The sequence below is a fragment of the Malaclemys terrapin genome, chromosome 7, assembly GCF_027887155.1.
Source record: "Malaclemys terrapin pileata isolate rMalTer1 chromosome 7, rMalTer1.hap1, whole genome shotgun sequence".
NCBI lineage: Eukaryota > Metazoa > Chordata > Testudines > Emydidae > Malaclemys > Malaclemys terrapin.
Genome location: NC_071511.1, coordinates 61,618,319 through 61,640,353, shown reverse-complemented (window position 1 = coordinate 61,640,353; position 22,035 = coordinate 61,618,319). Strand labels below are relative to the sequence as shown.

At 46.9% G+C, this 22,035-nt stretch overlaps 1 protein-coding gene across 1 annotated transcript; it reads left to right on the top strand.

Annotated features, from left to right (window-relative positions):
* The first annotated feature begins 994 nt into the window (after window positions 1–994).
* CXCL12 (C-X-C motif chemokine ligand 12) lies at window positions 995–21,647 on the top strand. The gene is made up of 4 exons (XM_054033546.1): window positions 995–1,122; window positions 6,946–7,063; window positions 10,289–10,375; window positions 18,258–21,647. Exons 1-4 carry the CDS (start codon window positions 1,062–1,064, stop codon window positions 18,271–18,273), a joined length of 282 nt encoding a protein of 93 aa, XP_053889521.1. The 5' UTR covers window positions 995–1,061; the 3' UTR covers window positions 18,274–21,647.
* Window positions 21,648–22,035: the final 388 nt, after the last annotated feature.

Genomic DNA, 22,035 nt, shown 5'->3' with positions numbered 1-22,035 from the left:
ACTGGCTTGCCCCCCTCCCCTAGCCTCCCATGCGGGCGCCTCTAGAACGCAGCCCCTGAGTTTGACTCAAAGCCACAATGTTTATTTAAAGGATTGAATGGCAACAAACAGGCCCCTGTGGGCTTGGATCAGAGACAGTGAAGACAAGCTCAAGTCAATTACACTTGACAATGCTGTAATGGCCCATGGTAAGTGGCCCCATTAGCCCGGCCGGCTCTGCAAGGCTATGGGGCCTTTTCAGGGGAGTTGCCGGCTAACCCAGCGGCATCTGCAAGACAAAGGAGCAGAGATGGGCCTGAAGATGTAGAGCTGGGCTCAGCTCACGAGGGTACGGTGTTTAGACGCAAGGAAAAGCATCCCCGATGCCAAGACATTGAGGGCCTGCTGCAGCTGTCAGACTGACCGGTGTCAATGCGCTGGAGGGAAGGGGGCAGTGGGTTACCCCAGTGTCGATGCATGGCAACCAGGAGATTTACCCCACAGCAGACTCCGGCCCAGCGCCAAGTGGGTTCCGGATCAGTGTGGCTGGGGTACCCAGAAGCGATCCACATCCCACGTGGCCGTGGGCAGCCCGCCCAGTTTAGTGGGTGCCGCTTTAATCTTAATTGCCTGCTTTACCCGGGTTCGGCCAACCCCTCCTTGCAGGCTCGGGGGTGAGAGGCTCTAATCCCTCCCCCCTCGCTCGATAAGTGCATTGGGGGTTCATGGTCTGTCCCCTAAGCCTGCCCACCCCCTTTTCCTGCAGCCTCCCCGGGCAACGAGGCGTCGATTCTGCAGCTGGCTACCCTCTCGGGTCCCCGGGCTCCGCAGCTAGCTCCGAGCCCGGCCTCGCTGGACTCAGGCTGCGAGCGACTCGCTGTCTGGTCGGGTTCCAGCAATGGGAGCAGAGGAAGGATGTAATAACATGCCACGGGCAATAAATCATCGCTGGCTACTCCCCTCCCCCTCGCCCCGCATCGCCGCCCCCCTCTATAGAGGGGAGGGGACCAGGCATTTCAGCAGAGCTCAGCCGGCAGCAGCAGCCTCCGGACTTTCACTCCCAGCTCGCCCCCCTCGCCAGCATGAACGGGAAAGCCCTAGCACTGCTCACTTGTCTGCTGCTCTCTCTCTCCCCCTCGGAGGGTAAGTGCGATGGCTCCACTCCAGCCCCCCGGGTCGCGGCGGCCTTTCCCCCGTGCATTGCAGCCGTCTGCCCAGGCACCGTGGGGCTGGAGCTGGGATCGGGGCATGGGGCGGGCGGGAGGAGCGCTGTCAGCCCACGGGAGGGAAACTTTGTAGAAGTCTCGGCCCACTTGCAGCTCGTTTCCCCGGCTTCTAGGGGGTGCGTGTCTGTGGAGCTGGCCGGTCCACAGCGACTGCTGAGCCAAGGTTTCCGTTGGAAAGGAGAAACCAGCAACCCGGGGTTTGGGAGCGACCCCTACGGGCGGGTCTCGCCACGGCTGGGACTTGGCGTCCGCCTCCCGTGGGCATTTGCTCGCGTGTCCTTGCCCAGCGGTGTCCAGTTGTGTACAAAGCTCGCTGGCCCGGACAGTCCCCAGCCCTTCCGTGCGCCTTCTCTCTCCCGTGCGCCGCAGCGATCGCTGAGCAGGGACCGGCAGCCCCCGGCAGGGCTCGGGGAACTGGGGTGCCAGCGGAGCGAGCTGCTCGGGCAGGCTGCCGAGGCGTTTCTGGGTGCAAAGCGAGAGCCGCCCTAGCGGTGTTTGTAATTACACAACAGCGACACCTCCTTCTCCAACTAACAGAGCGCAGCTCCACGCTACCCATTAGCAGCTGCGGAGCTCTGGGTCTGCTCCCAGCCAGCACCGGGCGGCCACTTGTCCGTGGGACTCCTTCCCCTGGAGCAGAGAGACCAAACCTCCCTCCTTTGGAGAGCAGCGGGAGACAAACGAAAATGTCTCGGCTCTTGGCCGCTCCAGCCCAGACAGCTGGCGCCCCCCGGGATCTGCTGTGGGTTGGATCTTGGGGGCACCGGGTAACTTTGCTAGTAGGGGCTGGCATGCGCTGCCGGCCTGGGTGCGCGCGGCGAGCCGGGGCAGCTGGAGGGTGGCACGTGGTGTGTTGAGTGTCTCTGGGTCTGGGTGTGCAGCGGCGGGTGTGCAGATTGCGGGTTTTACACCTGTGTCTTGTGGCGCTCCGGAGAGCCTTGACCCGGCCGCCTGCAAACCTATGTCGAGCCTGGTGCGCCCCTCGGGGTTGTCCGTGCGCCCAGACCAGATGCGATTAGGCTGCAAATGCGAACTAATCGCTGCTGCTAAGTTCATGGGACGTTTTCCATGAAATAGCCCCTGCCCTTGGGAAATCAAGCAAAACACCGGCCTCCTTGATACCCACCCGGGTCCTTCCAGCGATCAGATCCTTTCAGATATAAGTATCAGAGGGGTAGCCGTGTTAGTCTGAATCTGTAAAAAGCAACAGAGGGTCCTGTGGCACCTTTAAGACTAACAGAAGTATTGGGAGCATAAGCTTTCGTGGGTAAGAACCTCACTTCTTCAGATGCGTCTTGCATCTGAAGAAGTGAGGTTCTTACCCACGAAAGCTTATGCTCCCAATACTTCTGTTAGTCTTAAAGGTGCCTCAGGACCCTCTGTTGCTTTTTTCAGATATAAGTCCCTGAATGTTTGTATTGACGTGAGAGAGAAGAACTCCTAAGCGCAATCGTGGCAGCACGTATCTCTGTGTGTGATAAATCGGGAATGTGCTTTTTACAAAATCTATTTGGCGTGAAAATGAATCTGATGTATAAAGATAACACCCTACCCGGGATAAATTCGGATTCTCTTAACTGAGCGCCGGGGGCGTTTAGACACTAGCTGATCAACATTTTAGAGGCGCAAAATTGTATTTAAGGAGGAGGAAAATGTAAACGCGGACTGTTCTCAAATGTAGATTAATAAAACCAATCCCCGTCTCTCGGGGCAGAGCGTGAAGGGTTTTTTTGCTTATTGTTCATTAGCCTTTGCTACCCCGCGGGATCTTTCTCTAGGTAGATGGATTGCTGATCACACACGTGTTTCTCACTCCTTTGCCTATGAAGTCCCTTTTCTAGGCTAGGATATGTTCCAGCAAACGGCTGTTTGTAACTTGCACGATCCCTGCCCAAAGTCTTCCTGCAGGAATTCACCCCATCGGTTTCCTCCGCAGAACTAGAAAGAAAACCCAAAGGGAGGCGGGAGATTTCGCTGTGTTAGTTTCACTCCCAAGATATTGACAAGGGGCCCGATCCGGTTGCCTCCAATGGCAAAAATCCCATTGCCTTGAAGGGTGCAGGATTGGGCCCTAGCAGCCCCGGACTCGCTTACATGTGCGTGCCCCCCCTCCCCCCGTTTAGGCATTGGGAGGCAGAGATTTTAGCTCTCCCACTATTTCACCTCTTCTGCCCCCACTCCCAATCTGGACTGTAACTCCTGGGCAGACTGTAACTGGCTGCAGCCTGGGTAAACTGAGCAAGGGATGGTGACCATCTGAACCCATCTCACTGTTCCTATGGGTATGGGTTCACAGCGGCACAGCCCTGTGTCAAGCTGCCCTGGCTGCGGTGGGCTCCTGCAGCCCCTCGCCCCCGGCATACCTGGGAAGGGGATGCTGCTTTCTTTTGGGGCCTCTCTGCTCTGGCAGCAGCTCCAGGCAGGTTCCTTGCAGGTGCTGACTTCTCCGGGTGAATCACAGTTTGTGGGTTTAGAGACTAAGGGGTGTGTGCGTGTCAGGGATTGCATTAATAAATAAAGGAAACAGTGAGTTAGGAGCAGACCTTTGCCCCTCAATCTCACTTTATTAAAAGTGGAGCAATTTCATCATGGTGTGAAACTGCTGAATACAGCAATATTTAACCCTCTGCCCCCAAACCCTCTATATAGGAGTGATGTCCCAAGCCCCCGGGACCGCCAGGAGCCCAGGGAAGCACTGGTGAGTGGTGCTGGGGGTGGGGGGAGAAATGCCTGATAAAGGGGTCCCAGGGACTGCTCCTTGCAGTGGAAGTGGAGGGTGATTGCCCCCTCCACACTCAGCCTGCTTTCTCAGTTGGTTTCTGATCCGCGGTGGAAAGCTGGCTACAGCAGATGAGTCAGTGTCCTGGTAAAATAGCCCCTTTGAGTTAACCCCTGCCGTCCTTACCCAGGCAAAACTCCCCGTCATCCATTGCCTAAGCAGACATGGTGGGCTCGGCAGGTGCTGTTGTCTTCCCCTCACAGAGGTGTGTTTGTAGGGCAGGATACGTAAGGTTTCAGGGCTTGTCTACATGGGGAAATGAGAGACTCAGGTGGAAATTTAAACTGCTGTAACTCCTGTGTGGACACACTCATTCCAGTATAAGAGGCCTTTTTGGGGATGTTATCTTGTACCTGTTTGGAAGGGATTTAAGCCAAAGAGGGGAAAGCCACCGTATCCTGGAATAAGAGAATCCACATGGAGAGCTAGCTGGGTTTAACTATATGTGTGTGGTTGTGCTGGTGTAACTGGTACAGCTGTCCCATGTAGACAAGCCTTTGGCTTTCCTTCTGTAATAACACAGTGGAGTGGAGGCTCTGTTTTACTGCAGGATAAGCCAGGTGCGGCCAGCCCCAGGGGTATCACCCTGGACTCACCTGGCCACCTAAGGGCCTTGCCTCCGCTCAGGATTTTACAGGGAGATAACAAGGGGTGGAGCTGGAAGGGGTAAATTCCAGCGCCAGTGGGACCCGCACCGGCTCTGATCTGCTAGTGGGCTTAGAACAGAGAGGCGCCCTGATGGTGGGCTTGGTGTCTTGTGCTGCTCCACCTCCATCCCGTTTTTAGCCTGCTAGCTGGATCAGAGCAGATATGGGGATGGGGAGTTACACCTCCAGGTGGAGAGGCATCCTGTGGGTCAGAGCCGGGTGCTTGTGTTTTAATGAGATCTCTGAAGCACTGTAGCTATCCCGGTAAAATGCTACCTGCCTCAGTGATCCCCTGGGAGAGACCTGCCTTCTTCTCAGTGGAGACATAGCCCTAGTGTGTGTCCGTCTGAACTGGGGAGGGGGAGCTCTGGGGAAGTCATTGCCTCTCTAGGCTGGAGCACTAGCAGGGCAGCTGCAAGCAGAGGTCCCCTGGCTTCCCAGGGCTGATGCGGAGAGCTGACCTGATGCACATGCTGCCCACTCCCCAGTGCTCTTTGCAATGCCCACTGTAATGAGATGCTGCCTATGCAAAAAGAGCGTGGGTTTAAGACTTGTGCGGCCTCACTTTGATATATATGTTCCTTGGGTTATAAAATCACTAGTCAGTAGATAGTCACATCTAGTCCAGGAGAATACCCTGATTCACTCTATGGGAGAAATGCTATGGATACTGACCAACAATCCCTACACAGCCGCCTCCATGGTCATTATGCACAGCCCAGATTCTAACCACCAGAGTAAAACTGGAGGATTCTGCTGAGGTCAGGGGATATTTCTTCCCTGCAATTGCAATTGCTCTGCAGTGGGGATCAGACACTGGCTCACACAATCTTTCATAAAGGTTGCTTGTGATAAGGATTTTCCTGTAATTTCCTTCTTGGAGAAATGGTGACATCCCCCAGCATTGTGCCCCAGGGTTTGTTTGAGGGTAACTGGAGACGAACATCAGTCAGTGTCTAGTGTTTGTAGATCAGGTGCAGTTTTACTGGCTGCCTCTTTTTTGACCTTCCCAGACAGCAGTTTAAGGAGCTTGCAGCTTGCATGGGATTCAAAGCCCCTTTCTGTTCCATAGCCTTTACGGGCAGCTTTGTTTGGGTACTGAGCTGTGCTGTGTAGCAAAACAAACAGAGATGTGGAAGGCAACACTGGATCCAAAACTCCTTCAGACGCTGCGCTGGGAAATTTGGATCTGAACCCAGATCCTGCGCCAAACTTCATGGATCAGCTTCCCTCAAAGAGCTCACAACCAGCAACTGAACAACTGTCCAACGGGAAACGGTTTGAAATCCTATGAAAGTCCCAAGGCCCCAGAGATGCTGCCCCCGACTCTGTTATAGTGTGCAGACGTTTCAGGAAGGAGTCACAATTTCAGCTGTGTACACACTGGGGGCTGGATAATGCAGTCCCTCCAGACCTCAGTGGGAGCTCAGCCTGGGGACAGAGGTCAGGATCAGCCCCAAGAGTGAGCTGGGCTGTCCTGCATACAAATCTGCTGCTGAATTTTAAGTTCAGGGCCTAGATATGGTCCTGCTCCCATTGAAGTAGATGGCAAACTACCCATTGATTTTAGCAGTATGGAATTGGGCCATGTAGAGCATGGAATGACTCATGACCGGGTGTCCTGAATGGCTGTGATTGTGTCATGTGCAGGAAGTTCAGAAGGATCTGAATCCACACTGTTGATGCCCTGTCTCCTGCTGCAGAGTACCTAGTCTGGAAGCAGCCCTCTGCCAGCAGGCACTCAGCAATGTGAGTACAGGCCAGGCCGTATGGCAGGACCCTGGGAAAGCTCCCAAAGGCCCTGGCATACGCTGCCTCAGATGATGGGATCAGTTCCCAGACAGGAGCTTGCACCTGGGCAGAGCCCCTTGTTTTGATTTGGACTCCTTGGAATTCCTGGCTTTCTGCTGCCTACCTTCTAATCTGGCCTCAGGTCAAAATCATTTGGCAAGAATAACAGAGCAGACAAGTGCCTCACTCTTCTATCCTTTATCTCATCTAATTACCAGCAGCAACTCAGGACAATTGAGTGGCTCCTTATTCTAATCTCTTCTCCATTTCTTAGGGTCCAGTTTCTCACCCCTTCCTTTGTCTTCTAAAATCACAAGCAGAAGGATTAGAAGGCCTGGATGGGAACGGGAGAGGGTTTTGACACACTGCTCCAAGGCCACAGCTGTTCCATGGCTCGCTTAATCTATATGTTTTCTTCATGCCTATCTAGGAGAGGAACTGTAGGTGCCACTGGGCTGCAGGTTGGCACCACTGCCAAGAAGGAACAAGTAACGTGTGTCCTCTCTATTTCTACATCCCACAGAGAAACCCGTCAGCCTGACCTACCGATGCCCCTGCAGGTTCTACGAGAGCAACGTGGCTAAAGCCAACATCAAGCACCTCAAAATCCTGACCACCCCGAATTGCTCGCTGCAGATTGTGTAAGTCTCCGGGTGCTTTTTAAGGCTTTCCTTGGCCTCAGACGGTAAGCTGAGCAAGGAAGGGAGCTGAAGGATTTCGCCAACCTCTGTAAAAGGTGCCACAGTCTCCATGCACTGCCCCAGCCTGGGTTTGAATTTGCATGGGGCCCAGCACCTTCTGCAAGGTATGGAGCAGAGCAAGTAGAACAGTTTCAGTCAGCACATTTCCTCAGCGGGAAACGGCTTTTTAACGGTTTTCAGAAAAAAAGAATTAATTTTTATTGATGGGGGAGGGGAGTTTGCAGGAAAAAAAACCACAATGGAAATTTGAGGGTTTTCATCAAAAAAACGAAAATCCAAAAAAAGAACAAAGACAAATTTAGATTATAAAAATGTAAACATAAAAAAAATAGTTTTTGTTGAAAATTTTCATGGGGAAAAAAATCATTTCCCCAGCAGCCCTAGTGCTGACTAGCCTCATCTCTTGTGGGAGGCCTGATTATCAGGTCCAATCCTCTGCTGTCAGTTCCTGCTACTGTCAACAGTTCTGCCGTGGATCTAGATCTCTGCATGGCCTTTTAAATTGCACCATCAGAGCTGTAAAAAACTCTCCACTATTGCATGCCAAAAACCTGTGAGGTTTCATGTGATTTCTCAAAAATCCACATATTTAGTCAGATTTATTTTCAAGTAAAAATATATATATTAAAAAAAATATCCTACCCACACAGTTTCCTGCATGTACCCCGCCTTTCATTTTGGTGGAGGACAATGGACAATTCAGACCAAACTGAGAAATAATTTTCTCTTCCTGAAAATGGCATAAACATGATGTGTTGTGTGTTTCGCCAGCTCTGATTGCTACTTGATGGAACGGAGAGGCATGCATCTAAACAACTAAAGTACATGGATTTGTGTTCTTCTGGGAATGCCTAATACACATCGTGAGAGTCAAGAGAAACCCACTGGGAAGGCTTTGGGGGGATTTGGAATGATCTGAAGTAGTTTAAACATAATGACAGAAATTTGAGATTTGATGTGATATGCATTTTTCTCTTGATTAACATGAGAGCGAAGTAATTAGAGATGGCAAAGACCATGATGTATTGAAATGGAAAAAACCTGTTTTCTTTCCCCCTGACATGGTCTGAATATGTTTATGGTCTACAGAACAGATGATCCAACCCCCTCCCCCTTGTTTAAAATTTGACATAAAAGAGATGTACCCGAAATGGAATCCTAAAATCAAATGCCACAGAATGTTGGGGAATTCTGCCCCTTGGACCCAACAGAAATTAAAAAACAAAATAAATGCTAACTTCTAAAAATCTCATTTTAGCAGATTTTATCCAAACATTGAATTCAGTTGCTATGTGGCATGATGTGTTCTGGATGGTGGATGTGAGTACTTTAAATAAGTAATCAAAGCTGTTTACTTTGAAATCCATCATTTTTTAGGACTGAAACATCTAATTGGAACCCCATATTATGGATTTATGAAGTGATCCTGTGGTTTTTTTTCCCCAAGCCAAATTCCCTTTGAAGTCAGGGGCAATTTTCCCTGAGCAAATTGTATAGGAGCTGGTCTTTATCTTTAAATACTCTGTGCATGGAGAGTGGTTGTTTGTGCTTTCAGTTTGTTACTCTCCTGTATAAGGCCAATACTGCAGTTCCCATGTGAAGACAATGAGTCTGACTCTGCTCACACTTTGCACTGCTATAACTTCACTGATTTTGGTTTACACTGGTATAGTGATTTACACTGGCATAAGTGAGATCAGAACCAGGCCCAATGGAAACCCTATTGGCGGAAGGACTGCAGGATCGGGTCCGCAGCAGTACGACCAGTACATGAGTATTCACACGGCTGCAGAACTAGCAACATTTTAGATCCCCTGGCTTCTTTCATTGGCTTACTTTTTATTAGACATTAAGGCCTCAGTCTTGCAGGTGTGGAGCACTTTGGCTTCAATCCAAGATAGCTCTTAAGCATGTGCTTTACTTAAGCAGCTAAGCAGTCTGGCCCAAGTCAGTGAGACTCGGGTGCTTCAAGTTAAGCGTGTGCTTAAGTGCTCTGTTGGATCAAGGCCAAAGTGCTCAGTACCTGGCAGGAATGAGTCCTTAATGAAGAGGAGAATTTGGCCTGTCTACATCAATGCATAGTAATAGGTGGTAATGCCTCGACAACATATTGCCAGTGCTGTTAATGTGGCATTGATGGGCCTGATCCTGCAAGATGTTGAGCAACTCCTGCAGATGCCAGGTGCCCTCAACTCCCATTGCGCTCAGCTGGAGGTGAGGGACCTCAGCACTCAGAACAGGTACTCAGCACTTTGAAGGATCAGCGCCTGGCTTTACAGAGCTTTACATGTTCTGGATAAAGTGCTCTATATCTTGTTTCTACCTGACACATCCAGTTGAACCCAGAAGCCAGTGACAGATGAATTTCCAGAGGCTGGGAGATGGAGTTTAGTTCAGATAAGCATCCAGAAGATTGGATCTTTATCTGTAACGTTTGTAATCTAAACCTCCTGAGTCAGCAAATCCAGGCTGGAAATTTCATGAGAACAGGCTTTCTCAAGAGATTTCTGGAACTTCCACTTCCGGGGCCGAGTGGAAAACACATGAGAGACTGTTCCTCTCTGGCAACTTGGCGTTTCCAGTTCTTTCCCTGCCAGAAGTTCAAACTCATGTGAGAATTCAAAAAAAAAAAAAAAGAACAGAAGAACCTTTTGGAGCCTCTCAAAAGTCCAGTTTGGTTTCTGTTCTAAAATTGGGTGAAAGTTCAGAGTCGGGCTGAGCATCGGGCAATGTTCAGAGGTGTTTGTTAATTAGTCTGTTGCAGAGACTGTGTATGCTCATCAGTTCTTTCCAAATGAAATGCAGCTCCCACATGGCAGCAACATGGCAGCTAATAATAAAATCCGGAGAATCAATTTATTTCCTCATTCACGCCCATGCAGCCCAACAGCTGCCAACAAATGAGATTCAGATGAGGGGCTGAATTATGCTAGCCCTTAAAACTGGTGTAAATCCAGAGCATTTCCCGTGAAGTTAGTGGGGTTACCCCAGACTCACCCTTGTGAAGCTGAGAGCAGAATTTGACATCTGGTGTAAGCTTGTGCAGTTCCATTGTCTTCACTAGAAGTGTGCAGGTAGAATGGAGGGCACACTTTGGCCCAGGAGGCCTTTTGTGCAATGTTATCCCTTGTCTTCACACCACAACTCTTCTCTTTCTTTTGACAGCGCAAGGCTGAAGAACAACAGTAAGCAAGTATGCATTGATCCCAAGTTAAAGTGGATTCAGGAATATCTGGAGAAAGCTTTAAACAAGTAAGGCAAGAAACATACGGACTTACAGATAACACACCCTGAGAGCTTAAAGGGTAGGACATTTAGGGCTGGCTTTAATCATATGGACCAAGTACTCAGTGAAATCAGGCATTGCTATGAAGATGGGATCTGAGTTTACCCAGTGTATATTAAAACAGTGGCTTACAGTATTTTTTATACTTTATATTAAGATATTTGTCAGTATTTGGGGCAAGAGGTATCCTAGCAAGTCAAAAATGGGCTTCCCTCTTTTCTAAAAGAGCAGTTCTCCCAAGGAAAATGCTTCCTTTATTCCCCTCTCCCACACAATCCACAAGTATCTCAGAATCTTTGTTAGTAAAGTGTCTCTGGAGCCCCTTCTCCTCTTTGTGCTGGGGTTCTGTGTGCACCGGCAGCTGACGGCTAGTGGGGATTGGCAGGCAGAAATCATGCCTTTGCCATTAAAATTTGCCAAGGCAACATCCATTGCTAACAAACCTTCTCCATTCCTGCCAGATGGTATTCAGCCACACCTGGCGAATTAGCAGGCCTGTTTTTCCTCATGGCATTGCAATGTGGCTCTCCTGCTGAGGGTCCCACACCAGTCAGCCTGGCTCATTAGAAGCCAGGTCAATTGGCTGCCGTTGTGAGTGAGCACAGAACAGAGACTGTCAGTCATTTCTGTGCAAACAGGTCTTTGCAGCCTGCCTCAGATGGGAAATGAATCAAGGGAAGAGGGGAGGGAGCTCCCTGCTTGGGAAGGGCTCAGCCAAGGGACCAGCCAGCAGTGGCCTTTGGAGCAGCGAGGTCCCCTGTGCACGCAGAACCCCTCACCCCTTTCTGCATCTCATTCAGCCATGCGGAATCCCACCCCAGCTGCTGCTTTTTTCACCGTGTGAGGCAGGGCTGGAATCCAGATATTTGCAGAGGGGAAGAGACACCTCAAGGAGGGAGGGGTCAGGGGCATCAGAGGGGAAAAGGAGGAGGAGTAGGCTGGTGCATTGCAGAGACTCCATCCTCTACTTTTCTGAAGCGCTTTCAGGAGCCAGGAATAAGAATTCTTCCTGGCATGGGGGCTTCGCAATAGCCAGGGATGGGGGCACCCTCCCCCAAAGGCAGTCAAACCCCTTTGGGACTGGGGTGAGGCTACAGAGAGTGGGGCGCATGGAAACCACTACGCAAATCACTAGCGATTCCAGCCCTGCCCTGCTCTGTGCCTTCCTTTGCCTCCGGCGTGCCGTCCTGTTGTCCTTGGGCCAACTTCAGTCCATGTGGACAGAGCTTGTCTGCACTGGAGTGGCACTGGAGTTCGGCACAGGCAATGCTAAGAGCAGAATGTGGCCTTTCACCTACAGGTAGCTCCACCTGCTGTCAAGCAGCGTTGTGCTGCATTAAGGCCTAAGTTCAGCACGGTACTTAAGCATCTGTCTAATTTGGAACACGTGAGTAGCCCCCTTAAAGACAGACAAGAGCTAAAGTACCTTGCTGAACCTGCAAAGTAATGACCCTGGGTCACCTTCTGCTCTCACATCAGTGGAGACCTGGGTCTGCTCCATTGAGAACAAAGGGCCTAATTCTGGTCTCAGGTCTGATTCTGATCTTACTTACCCTACTGTAATCCTGAAGCTGCTGTATTGAATTCAGTAGATTTACTCCAGATTTACACCAGGGTAACAGATGAGAATTTGGTTCAGTTAAAGCATATGTTTTGTGTCCACTAAGCTTACAATTGTGGCATGATCTTCATGTTCCAATCAGAAACGCTGGCACCCATGAAATTTCCATGCTCCAAGATCATCCATAGATGATCTGGTCTCGCTCTGTCATATTTCCATGGGGCATGTTTTTGATATATTTTAGTGCACAGCTTTGACTTTTTCAATTACATGTATTTCAGAATATATTTATAGTTCATTAAACAAGTCATATATTTGAATTGAAGCCATGCAAACGTTGGTAGTTCAAAAACTGATATCCCTCCAAACTACTAACAGCCTGTAAAATAAATAATTATAGATCTATAAATGTTAATGTAGAGTATCAATTTCAATCAGCCATATATTATATTTTTTCACTTGTATTGAAATTGTATCAAATGTGACATTACCCTCTCTGCACCAGCAATAAAAATGGCTAATTGTTTCATGATACAACCCCCAGCTGTATGTGGGAATTTTTTTTTCTGGAAAAAAATTAATACATTTTATAGAAGGGTTTCTTGCAAATTGCTTAAAGTTCACTTGGTTTACTTATGTGTCAAGCTTACTCTATGCCGGTGCTTAAATGCTTAGGTTTCTTCCGCGCTATGATCCTGCAGCTATGGGGGACGGAAGGTGTTCCAAATACAGTAGTCTAATACTTGATTTGAAAAATGAATGGGTTTGATTTGATAGTGAAATATCCAGGATGGTTTTCAGTAGAAAAGCATTTTGCTCACTAATTCTGCTTACCCTTTATTACTGCTTTATATTCATTGCACCTTCATGTAATATACACAATTATGTGACATCAGTAGAATATATTAACATTAGGGCTGTCAAGCGATTAAAAAAATTAATCACGATTAATCGCACTGTTAAACAATAATAGAATACCATTTATTTAAATATTTTTGGATGTTTTCTATATTTTCAAATATATTGATTTCAATTACAACACGGAATACAAAGTATACAATGCTCACTTTATATTCATTTTTGATTACAGGTATTTACACTGTAAAAAAACAAAATAAATAATATTTTTCAATTCACCTAATACAAATACTGTAGTGCAATCTCTTTATCATGAAAGTTGAACTTACAAATGTAGGTTTCAGAGTAGCAGCCGTGTTAGTCTGTATCCGCAAAAAGAAGAACAGGAGTACTTGTGGCACCTTAGAGACTAACAAATTTATTAGAGCATAAGCTTTCGTGGACTACAGCCCACTTCTTCGGATGCGCCCACTTCTTCGGATGCATATGCATCCGAAGAAGTGGGCTGTAGTCCACGAAAGCTTATGCTCTAATAAATTTGTTAGTCTCTAAGGTGCCACAAGTACTCCTGTTCTTCTTTTTACAAATGTAGAATTGTGTACAAAAATAACTGCATTCAAAAATAAAACAATATAAAATTTTAGAGCCTGCAAGTCCACTCAGTCCTACTTCTTGTTCAGCCAGTCGCTCAGACAAACAAGTTTGGTTACAATTTGCAGGAGATAATGCTGTTTGCTTCTTGTCTACAATATCACCTAAAAGTGAGAACAGGCGTTTTCATGGTACTGTTGTAGCCAGCGTCACAAGATATTTACGTGCCCAGATGCGCTAAAGATTCATATGTGCCTTCATGCTTCAGCCACCATTCCAGGGGACACGTGTGTATGCTGATGATGGGCTCTGCTCGATAACAATCCAAAGCAGAGTGGACTGATGCATGTTCATTTTCGTTATCTGAGTCAGATGCCACCAACAGAAACTTTATTTTCTTTTTGGTGGTTCGTGTTCTGTAGTTTCTGCATCAGAGTGTTGCTCTTTTAAGACTTCTGAACACATGCTCTACACCTCGTCCCTCTCAGATTTTGGAAGGCACTTCAGATTCTTAAACCTTGGGTCGAGTGCTGTAGCTATCTTTAGAAATCTCACATTGGTACCTTCTTTGCGTTTTATCAAATCTGCAGTGAAAGTGTTCTTAAAATGAACAGCATGTGCTGGGTCACCATCTAAGACAGCTATAACATGAAATATATGGCAGAATGTGGTTAAAATCCAGAGCAGGAGACATGCAATTCTCTCCCAAGGTGTTCAGTCACAAATTTAATTAACGCATTATTTTTTTAATAAGTGTCATCAGCATGGAAGCATGTCCTCTGGAATGTTGGCCGAAGCATGGAAGGGGCATATGAATGTTTAGCATATCTGGCACGTAAATACCTTGCAATGCCAGCTGCAAAAGTGCCATGCAAATGCCTGTTCTCACTTTCTGGTGATATTGTAGACAAGAAGTGGGCAGCATTATCTCCTGTAAATGTAAACAAACTTGTTTGTCTTAGAGATTGGCTGAACAAGAAGTAGGACTGAGTGGACTTGTAGGCTCTGACATTTTACATTGTTTTGTTTTTAAGTGCAGTTATGTAACAAAAAAAATTCTACATTTGTAAGTTGCACTTTCACGACAAAGGGATTGCATTATTGTACTTGTATCAGGTGAATTGAAAAATACTATTTCTTTTGTTTATCATTTTTACAGTGCAAATATTTGTAATAAAAATAATATACACTTTGATTTCAATTACAAACCAGAATACTATATATATGAAAATGTAGAAAAACATCCAAAACATTTAATAAATTTCAATGGGTATTCTATTGTTTAACAGTACAATTAAAACTGTGATTAATCGCGATTATTTTTTTGAGTTAATCTCATGAGTTAATTGTAATTAATCAACAGCCCTAATTAACATCATTGGGAATTGGGAGCCCAGATCTTCTATCTGGCTTTAAAGACTACTGCGTAACCATGCTAGTCGACATTATTAATCTCACATACATTTTGATCGGCACAGCACAAATTATATCTTTCTTGAAACTGCTAACAACCCGTAATTCCCTTCCCGTAATAATTTACAGCTCAACCCTGGTAATCCTCCTTCCTCACTCAAGTAAAGATTTGAAAAATGGGGCCCTTTAGGAGTTAGCAGATCCAAGAAGAAAGAGAGGGCAGAGTAAGCACCTTGTCCATCCATCTAGCATTAGTGTAGCCTAGACTCCAACCCTTCCTTAAGCCTCAGATATTGGAGCTCTCTAAGCTCAGCTGGCCGCTCTGGTACAAACAAGAAAGCTGGTGGGTCTGGAAGAGAGAGGAAAGTAAAATAGAAAAAGATTCCTCTTGAGTCTTCTGGGGGAAATAAGGAAACTTCAAACTCTCCTGTGGCCGGCTGCAATCTTAGTTCTAGCACTTGTCAATCAATTAGTGGCAGCGGTTCCTCCTTTGTAAATAACAACTAAGGATAATAAGTCATGGTCCATATCTCCTGATCTTCTATAAAGCCCTTCCAGTGATTGTGTCACACACTGGGCCTTTGCTGCCGCCTTTCAGTGTGATCACGGGCAAGCCACTGATGGCCTGATCCTCGGGGGTGCTGAGTGCTCAGCCTTTCCCCATTGACTGCCCTCCTGCCCCAGCCTTTCACAGACACATGCAGCTACACGCTGTGGTGTGGACGCAGTCTGCTTTTCATGCAGCATGCAGCTGCACGTACCCATCACACTGCTGAACGAGGTGTGTAGTGTAGTCAGCCCCATTAATTGGTACTTGTACATTGCTTTGAGATCCTTATATGCCAGATGCTGTAGAAATATTCTGATGGTGATTATTTATCATGTGGAAATGGCTTGTCACTGGAACACTTTGGGCCTGGTTCTGGTTTACACTAAGGCTCCTTTACCCCACTTTGGCAGTGAGTGCCGGGAAGTGGGTGTTACTGTAATTTATACCCACTTGAAGGCCACTTTACCTTGCCAGAGTGGTGTAAAGGGGTCTTGGTGTCAATGCAAATCAGTCCCTTTGTATCTAGCCAATTTCTATGGCTGTCTCTCTCTATTTTTCTTTGGAGTTAGACCACTTCATGATCCTTATTAAATAAATAGCAGCACCAAGAGACACATGGCCCAATTTGACTGTGTGGTGCCAGTTCCCAAAGGGCAAGGATGGCCCAGTGGGTAGGGCGTTAGTCTGGGAGAGACCCAGGTTCTATTCCTGCTCCATCGCAGCCTTCTTCTGTGATCTTGTGCAAGTCGCTGAGTCTGTGTGCCCTGCCCAATGGGGATTATAGCACTGCCCTGCCTGCCAGCGGGGTTGCAAGGATACATACAGTAAAAGATTGTCAGGGTCTCAGAAATTATGGTCAAAGAGGACTCATTTTCACACTCTTCAAATGGCCTTGTTGCATTTACACTGATTAAAGTAATGCGTTTTCTTCAGTTCAAAAACTGCTTAAAGAACCCAGCTTGAAAGTCACAAGGCAGATTTGTCTGACTATTCCCCACTCTGCCGTGGGTGCTAAGAAAGGCCTGTGCGTGCTGTGTATTAGCACCTGCTTATGATAGCACTTGCCAGCAGGAGAGGGTGGGGATTTCACACTGTTAAAAAGAGACCCACCTTTATATAATGGCATATTCTAAAAACACAGGCCCTTTGTTGGAGAAATATTAGCACCACCAGTGAGCCTCCAATGGGCACTCACACAGTCTGGACTTGCTAATTAACACTGTGCACAAAGACGTGAAATACCATATTTCAGCTTTGTTATTTAAAAAATGCAAAACCTTTTAATGTCCTATAGCGTGTTTCATCCCACTTAAAACACCCGACAGAGGAAAATACTTAGTGCTTCACCAGTGCTTTGTATTTCCGAGCCACCCTATGGACATTAGCTGCTTCATTCCCAGGATAAGTGCATGAGGTCGGTAGATGGAGAAAGTATTATCATCCCATTTCACAGGTGGGGAAACCGAGGCACAGCAAGCCCTGCAGCAAGCCAGAATCGGAGGCAGGCTAAGGATTCAGCTGCTTGTGGCTCCCTGTCTTGAGCTTAGTTTTGTCCTTCTGATAACTAAGTGACAGAGATAAATAACTGTGGATTTGTTATTGATGTTTTAAATGACAAAACCTGAATGTAGGTGTGCAGCACAGACTGTTACATTGGCCATGTTTCTGGGTATTAAGGAAAGCCACCTGTTTTCTTGGGACTATTAGATTAGACCGAGTGATTAGCTACATTTTGGCAGAGGATTGTACATGTCGTGATGCAGATGGGCAACATTCTCCTCTCCCTTGTGGATGGTGGATCTTGGCTCCCATATTTTGCTCTCTCCGCATGCACAGACCTGAGATCTCCGGCGCTAGGGAGAGCAGGGTATGGGACTTAAGATCTTCTGTGTCTTTCTGAGAGAAGAAAATTGCTTAACTTTTAGTAACTGTCATGGTTCAAATGAGTGTCCGAGGCTACTGATCGCGGCGAGCTGAGAGCAGCTCTTGTCATTGGGTCTCATCACACAAAGGCTGATCTGCTCAGATAGGTAACAGCAAGGGACAGAATGTGCTTCTGCACAGCTGGCTGGGGTAGGGTTGGGTCTGAAGCTTTTTTAATAGCCTGATATTAACCCACAGCCATTTGCAAAGCTGATCCTCCTCAGATGCACCAAAGAAAGAGCACAGTGAGCTCCTGGGATCTGAGGGACCAGGCTGTAACGGACCACCTCTCCTTGAGCAAATGACCCCAAGCAAATGGTCACTCCCAGCTAACTCCAGGGGAAGGCAGACACCTGCCTGCCATCTGCTCTGACGTCCAAGGGGAGCTGAACAGAGCAGGGCTTGGCCTGTCCCCTTTCAGAGCTAGATTCCGCCCAGTGGCTCAGAGATGAGGGAATGGTGATGTACGTCCGTGCAGCACAAGAGCAGCGTGACTTGGCTGTACTGCCTTTGCTCCTTGCTCTCCGCTCCATCCCCCTTTGCAGAGCTGTCCCAGTGCCTTGCATTTTGCTCCCCGGGCCAGTTCTGATCATATTTTAACCCTGCACTATCTCCACTTCCCCCATTCGTTTTTGCTGCATCTCTGTGCGCAGCAGCGTTCCTTGCTCAGGCTTCAAGGTCCAGAATGAGCCTCCTAAGTAGCCCTTTTCCTGCTTAGCGCTGGACACTTTACTAACTATGATCAGCATTACCTGCAAAAATAACCACCAATGCTGGGCTCAGGCTTCAGGGTCTCAAGAGCTCCTCCCTCAGGCACCACGCAGCCAAACTGCCTTTGCTTTTGTCTTGACACACAATGTAGTGGCAGCCCTTATGTGACTAGGCCTGATAACTAAGCTCTTATCCACTGAAAGAAACCTTAATAGTATTTCACTTTGTTCTTCATCAACAGGAGGTTCAAGATGTAAGAGGCAAGCATTGTAAGCCGTCTACAGGATTTCTTACTGTAGGACCCAGAGAGCAGATAACCAGTATTAGGGAATGAATGCATTTCACTGTTATCATGCAGCACAAAGGCAAGGCTTCATGCATTTCCAAAGGCTTTTCTCTTTTTTTTGCACAAATTGGCTTGCTTTCACAGTACAATTTTATGGAGTAATGTGTTTGTTTTTTTGAAAAAACAATCTTTTTGTAGTTTGGTTTATCATCTAGCACTGGTGGCAGCGATGAATTTAGACTAACCCTACAGTATAATATCGTTTTCCTTGCCTGTATTATTTAGCAATCGCTGTTAAGTTCATGCCAGCATCCAAGAGTTTTTACCTAGCAGGAGCTGTGAGGTGCAATTTGATGGGGTAATTCTTATGTTCCTATGCTCCCAATGACTCAGCACAAAAAGCAATGCATTTTCCCATTTCTGTAACCAGAGCTTGTCTGCAGCCCTACCTGAGACAGGACACAGGGCAGGAGAGCAACACTGGGGCTGGCCCAAGTCTGCACAGTAGAGCGAGATTTTGCGAGTGTACGTGCAGGCAAACGTTCCCAGTTCCCAGGCGGAGATGCCTCTGTCTGCCGGTGAAACGATCTAGTATCCATAGCTCCATTTGCAACAAGGTATCACTCAGGAGACATGTGCCACCTCCTGCAACTCCGCAGGCCTGTTATTTCTTCCCAGCTCTGTAGCCACATATAAAGATGTATGAAATAGGAAACGTAGAGGAAAGGTATCTCAGCGACGGGGCAATCTCTTTGTTACTCTGTGCACTGAGAAATGGGGAAAACCGCGAGTAGCAAAATATCTGTGTGATACCCAACATTGTGTATTAGGTGGGTTTCTTCCGAAGGAATCTTCTCCTTTATGTGGAGCTTGTATTCTGGGCATGCAAGGGCTGCTATACTAAGCACTCTCTTCCGTTGCAAGTAACTTACATGCCAAAGGACCATTCTGTCTGTCCCAGGGATGTCTTATTTTCCACTTTGGTCACTGTGGCAAACTAAGTATTCTCCTCCCTACAAAATGATCGTGCTAGTGCAGGATGTGCTTCTGTGGGCACCAGGTCGCCCCATCAGCTTTGAAGCAGAAACCAAGCAGGAGCTCTGCCTGAAAACAGTGCGGGTGATTTGGTCCATCATTTTTTCCTACTACGTTGGTGCTTTTATGTCTTGTGCACCCGCTTTTGTAGGCATTTGTGAAGTAGGGATCCAGCACCACTGACATCAATGGCAGTTTTACAGCTGATTTCAATCGGAGCAAGATCAGACCCTCTGTCATTTGTGTAAAGGCAAAAAGAGCTTACGTGACCAAGAAAACCATAGATTAGTGCATCTTCCACATTGTGTGTTTTATCACCTAGGGGCCAGACTCCCTCCTGATATAGGTGTCTGCAGTTGCCAGTGACATGGCTGGAGAGTACATACCTGCATCAGAGGCAGGGGTTACCCCCAGGTTTTTAAAGATGTCTTGGAGAAAGTGCCTATTAATTTCTATTCTAACACAGAATTATAATCTGTCTCTCCCACCTGCTGGACAGTGACTCCTCACGCACGTTGTCTGAACTGGGCACCAGCTCAAATCCTGCTCCCATTGAATCCAGTTTAGATTGAAATCTCGCTTTCTGACTCGAGGGGTGCATTTACCACAACAGCGGCCCTTTAAAACTCAAAACCATGTTCTGCCTTCCATGACGACCTCCTTTAAACAGCCCTCAGTGTGAGGACTGACCTCCTGGGTGACAGAGCCGGCCTCAGTGGGTCAGTGCTCAGAGCACTGCATTTGGCTCTCCCCCATGCAGTCTCCCTGCCTTCAGCTATCATAACTGGTGCAAACCTTAGTGTAGACAGGCAAAGCCACTGTAAGCCATGCATGGCAATTTCCCCCTGCTGGAGACAAAAACAGCCAGCAAGGCTGGTGCAGCAGCACCGATCACCCGGACGGAAGGGCATTGGTCACTTGGAGGGCTGTCCCAGTCACGCAGAGAAGTAGATGCTTTGTGGAAGAAAGGAACATTAATGACCTATTTTATGGGCAAGTTATTCGCTGGGGTCTCTGAGGGTTCTGTTGTTTGCTCTATAGTATTTGCATCAGAAGTGTTAATCAGGAAACAGAAATGACAGACAGGCAATTTACACTAGAGAAATCAATCCCTGTACAATTGAAAGCTTCTTGCACTAATACTTGAATTGTGGTCCACTTCTAGCTAATACTTAGCCCTGCCATGAGTGCAGGAGACTGGACTAGATGACCTCTCGAGGTCCTTTCCAGGCCTACGACTCTATGATTTTATGATTCCTGTGGCCCTCTGCGATGTTAGCAAGTTGCGGTGCATCGGTTTCATAAATCTGGTTCCGCGGACATGGATCCGTGGTAAGTTTTGCTTTCTACATTTGGCTGTCGACCAAAGACAAATTCAGGGGAAGGAAGCAGGAGCATACAGGAGTAATGCCAGGGCTGGCCACACGTGAATGTGAAGAGGAAGAAAAAAAAATAACACTGAAACGGTGCCAAAAGAGCATTTTCCACAAATGTGAAATGTTCACGCGTGGCTATGTTCTAAGTGACAGCCATAGAATCCCAGGTTTAAAAACCAGAAAGGAAAGAAAATCTGGTATTTATCACTGTGCCAATACTCATGTTTATATGAGCTTTACAACTGTAGTAGCTTTAGATGTTGATGTCTTATTTGAGTCCTGCTTGAGAAAGTGTGAAGGGTGAATTTTCAATGTGTTATTAACCGGTGTGGTATTTGAGCAAGGGTGACTGTGGTTGGTCTTTTCCAACGGAGGCTGTATTCCGAGTTGAATGTACACATTTGATTGAATATGCAGTTCCTATAATTTCTTGTTGCTATTTTGCCTTTATTGGGATCTTGACGATCCCCTCTTCTCTGAAAACTTGTACTGATCTATGTCAATTACAGCATATAGGCACTTGTCAGTACTCATACCAAAATACAAACTTAACCTTTACCACCATCCAATTACATAATAGCCTTGTTTGCAAATCCGGATCTTCATTGACCCCAGAGAAGAAGGCATATACATCACCATGGAAGGGCTGCATGCACCCTCCAACCTCTGATCATTGAGAAATCAGTGTTGTAAGAATGTGGTGAATACTGTATTTTGTATTGTTATTGAGGAAAAAAAAACACTTCCCAGATAATGTGAAAAAGTTTTTCTGAAAGGCAGCTTTATGGAGATATTATATACATTTGTGCTTTTTAAAATAATTCCTTTTCATATAGTTATTTTGAAAATAAACACTTTTTATATCTATATTATGACTTTTGGTAAATGTGTATGCACTTATAATTTTCTTAATAAAATTTATACCCAAATGAAATTTGCACTTGTTTCACATTAGTAAATGATATGTTTTTCCCCCGCACACAAACAGTCAGAAGGGCATTTACATTGGTTCTTTCTTGTTCTGGTAATTTCCCAGTCTCAAATTAAGTTTCCCTGAGCTCACACAGGCTCGGACTGAACTCAACACGAGATGGCTGCCTGACTCTGCAGACAGCAGAATGCTGAGAGATTTTAAAGCGTCATTATTTTTCTGGATCTGCACTTCTCTAAGGTGTGGGGAGTTTAGATCTGGGGCTAGGCCCCTCTCAGTCCAGGTCCCTTTACTTTTATTCATTCACAGGATGTTTAAAAGAACAACAAACATATATAGGCAAATTATACTCTGCCTGGGAAACATGTTGTCTAATGTCGGGGTGCCAGAG

What these genes read in the sequence shown, in the direction of transcription:
- CXCL12 (XM_054033546.1), top strand. Translation starts at nt 1,062, where the DNA reads ATGAACGGGAAAGCCCTAGCACTGCTCACTTGTCTGCTGCTCTCTCTC. An exon ending in CTCTCTCTCCCCCTCGGAGG is followed by an intron (nt 1,123 to 6,945) that starts GTAAGTGCGATG and finishes TACATCCCACAG; the next exon opens with AGAAACCCGTCAGCCTGACC. An exon ending in AATTGCTCGCTGCAGATTGT is followed by an intron (nt 7,064 to 10,288) that starts GTAAGTCTCCGG and finishes TTCTTTTGACAG; the next exon opens with CGCAAGGCTGAAGAACAACA.